The sequence below is a fragment of the Arachis hypogaea genome, chromosome 17 (assembly GCF_003086295.3).
Source record: "Arachis hypogaea cultivar Tifrunner chromosome 17, arahy.Tifrunner.gnm2.J5K5, whole genome shotgun sequence".
Taxonomy (NCBI): domain Eukaryota; kingdom Viridiplantae; phylum Streptophyta; class Magnoliopsida; order Fabales; family Fabaceae; genus Arachis; species Arachis hypogaea.
The window spans coordinates 101,839,910-101,843,431 of NC_092052.1; the positions used below are offsets into that span (position 1 = coordinate 101,839,910).

The 3,522-nt window shown below is 36.3% G+C and overlaps 1 protein-coding gene across 1 annotated transcript; it reads left to right on the top strand.

Annotated features, from left to right (window-relative positions):
• Positions 1–1,048, top strand: LOC112763568 (uncharacterized). Its single transcript, XM_025809208.1, has 2 exons — positions 1–394; positions 495–1,048. The coding sequence occupies exons 1-2, from the start codon at positions 1–3 to the stop codon at positions 1,046–1,048; spliced, it is 948 nt and encodes a 315-aa protein (XP_025664993.1).
• Positions 1,049–3,522: the final 2,474 nt, after the last annotated feature.

The window sequence follows — 3,522 nt, forward strand, 5'->3', positions numbered from 1 at the left end:
ATGGCTTTATCAAATGCACCATCAGAAACACCAACTTTCCAAGAACAAGGATCAACTCTTGATGCAACAATTAGAACCCAAAAGAATAGTAATAGAGGAAAAATTGATCCTGTATGCGGCCATTATAAACAAGTTATGGATAAAGGAAAACCAGTTCTGTTATGTATTTATTGCGAGAAGCTTATTAGGGGTAGAGGAATTAACCGGGTTAAGCATCATTTGGCTGGAAAAGGCGGAGATATTGAGGCATGTCGAAAGGTGCCAACTGTAGTGAGACACCAATTCAACCAAAATAATGAAGATCTTCGAACCAAGAAAAGAAAAACTCAAGAAGAATATGCAGAAATTTATAATTCTTGTGATGAAGTTGAAAGAGAATTTGATGAGATTGAACGTAATAATATGTGACAATAATAAAAATCAAGGCTTCCAGCACCTAGCTCTAGAAAAGGAAAACAACTCAAGGGATTACAATCTTTTTTTTCCATTAGCAGCAACACCTGGAGCTCAACCAATTATCAAAAGAGTTCTCCAAAGCAAAGAAATTGTGAAGAAGTGTGATATTGCTATTGTGAGATGGATGATGGATGCCTCTGTGCCATTTAATGCGGTTAATTTAGCTTATTATCAGTCGATGATCGATGCTATTGCAAACATGGGTGCAGGATATAAAGGGCCAAATTATGGAAGAGTTCACGGATATTTGTTGAGTAAATTGGTTGAAGATGTAAAGAAAATGATTGAAGATTATCGTAAAATTTGGAAACAAACTGGATGTACTATCATGGTCGATGGATGGACTGATCGTTGTAGGCATACCTTAATTAATTTCTTGATTTATTGCCCTAAAGGAACTATTTTTCTAAAGTTAGTTGATACTTCTCATGTCTCAAAAACTGCTGATACTTTGTTTAAGTTGCTTAGGGATGTTGTATTATTTGTTGGTCCTGAGAATGTTATACATGTAGTGACGGATAATGCTACAAATTACGTTGCTACTGGAAGGTTGCTGGAATCGAAGTTAATTGATACTATAGGAACCGAATGAGAAAGCAAAGTTATGATCCAATTTGTCTTGATGCATTTGAGGATCATTCGAAATAGATAATGGAAGATTCACCATCATTTTTAACTCCTGAAGAAGTTGATACTTTACGGAATGATCTTGCAAATATGTCTCTTCAATCAACTTTAGATGATTTGGGTATGTTTTTGTTAGGGATGATTTTGTAATGCTTTAACCAAATGTTTTGCCTTATTATTGATTATGATTTGTGAAACATTATTGAAATGCTAGATCAATTGAATTTGGAAGATGATCAAGATGGTGATGAAACTAATAATAATTCTGTGGAAAATACAAATCAGAATGAAACCAATCAGGATGTAGCTCCAGATTTGTCAGATGAAGAAAGATATCCAAACTTTGAAATTACTCCTTGGATATAATCCATGGATTATTATTTTCATTGTGTTAAATTGAGATATGTTTGGGATTTGAGAGTCAATGTTTAGGATTTGAGATTTAATGTTTTAGGATTTAAGACTTAATATTTTTATTTTCATGTTACTTATTTTTAAGATTTGAGACTTAATGTTTATTAAAATGTTATTGGAGATATGTTTTTTAAATTTTAATTTTTAAGTTTTTAGCTATTTTATATGTTTTACTTATGTGGGACTGGGTTAACTGGTTGAACCAATGATCCACCGGTTGAACCAGTGATCCAGTAGATTGACCGGTTCGATCACCGGTTCGGTTTTGATAACTATGCCCTAAAGATTTTAAAAGCACACATTTTAGTCTAAAAGAAAAATACCCATATCAAATTTCACCATTTTTTTCTGTCAGACATAACAGTCCCCTGTCGATTTTTCGACGTGACTTACTAATGGAGAAGGCTGAGTTAGCATATAACCTCGCACACGAGGCAGTTGAATGTCCACATGTGCGAGAAGGACAAAACAATTCCTGGCCTAAACACAATATAATGGTACGGATATCTTTTTGGTTCAATCCGTCTCAAAGTTAATTATTTTTTGAGTAATTATCCAAATCACCCTAAAGTTTTTAAAAGCACACATTTTAGTCTAGAAAAAAATACCCATATCAATTTTAAACATTTTTTTCTGTCAGACATAACAGTTCCTTGTTAATTTTTCGGCGTGACTTACTAACAGAGAATGCTGAGTTAGCACGTAACCTCGCACATGTGGCAATTGAATGTCCACATGTGCGAGAAGGACAAAACAATTCCTGGCCTAAAAATCCAAATCTCCGTCGTTTTAATAAAAGTCCTCAGAACAGGTCTACCTCTAGACCCGACGCCACTACCAGACCTCGAACCATCGCCGCCACTGTTCCCCTGGCGACTCTAATTCTCATGATCAGGGTCATCGGTAGAAAATTCATACCGGCAAACTGGGTAAACAACAATAGTAGTCTTGGTCAAATCAGTGATATTTTGATTGCCCCTGTTCTTTTCTTCATCATCTTCAACCACCTCAACTTCCTTCTTTCTGCGTAAAGAAACTACAGAAGCCCTTTTCCTCGTAGCAGAAGTGACTAAAACATTGGCATATTTTTTCTCTTGCTCAGATGCTACCACTCTGTCACTATTTCCTGCTCTTCTAGTCCAACGCTGAGGCCTTTGCGAAGATACCACATTTGAGCTTTGTGGTTCTTCTCGAACAAGTTTCTTTCGGGTTGCGGTTCTAGAAGCCACACCATAATTTGGTGTTTCAGCTTCAATTGGATTCAAAAACTCATCCAATTCTTTACCATGAACTGAATCGGGGAAAAGAAATTCATTTCACAAAAAATAATCAAATGAAATTTTGGTTGATTGTTCACTCTTTACATATTCACAAAAGGGCATTTTGGCATGAAAAAAAAGATCAAAATTGAACAGAATAACAATAAAATTTTGCAATGACAAATAATTGAGATGATCTAACAAAAATGAAAGAATGGAGTACGAAGAAAAGAGTAGAATCGTTACACAGGGAAGTGTCGAGAGAGCGTCATCCATGGCGACATTGGTGATGTTGGCGAGAATATTCTTTTTGCAGAGGGTTTGAAGCTCCTTCCTTGAGAGGCTATGGAAGTCTATGATCGAGTGAAAGAGAAAACAAAACAAGATGTTTTGGATTTAGAAAGAGAGAGAGATTGACTAGAATGTGAAAATCAACAAGTGAATAGTGATAGTGTTGCAGATTGGAGGTGGTTCTAGAGAAACATAAAAGGTTCATACATATTAGATCAAATGAATTCGGGTCTTTGTGTGGATCCAGAGGAACTGGAGAAGATACGAGGGTTTTGGAGGTCGATGGTGGTGGAGGAGGGGGCGGAAGAGGATAACAGGAAAGGGAGGAAGGACAAAGGATGGAAGGGGAGTTGAGCATCGGAGGAATCGAGGCCGAAACTAAAGGAAATGTTTTCGTTAGGGTTAGGGAAGTAGTTTTGGATTTTTAGGCTAGGGACTGTTTGTCTTTCTCGCACACGTGGATACTTAACTATTA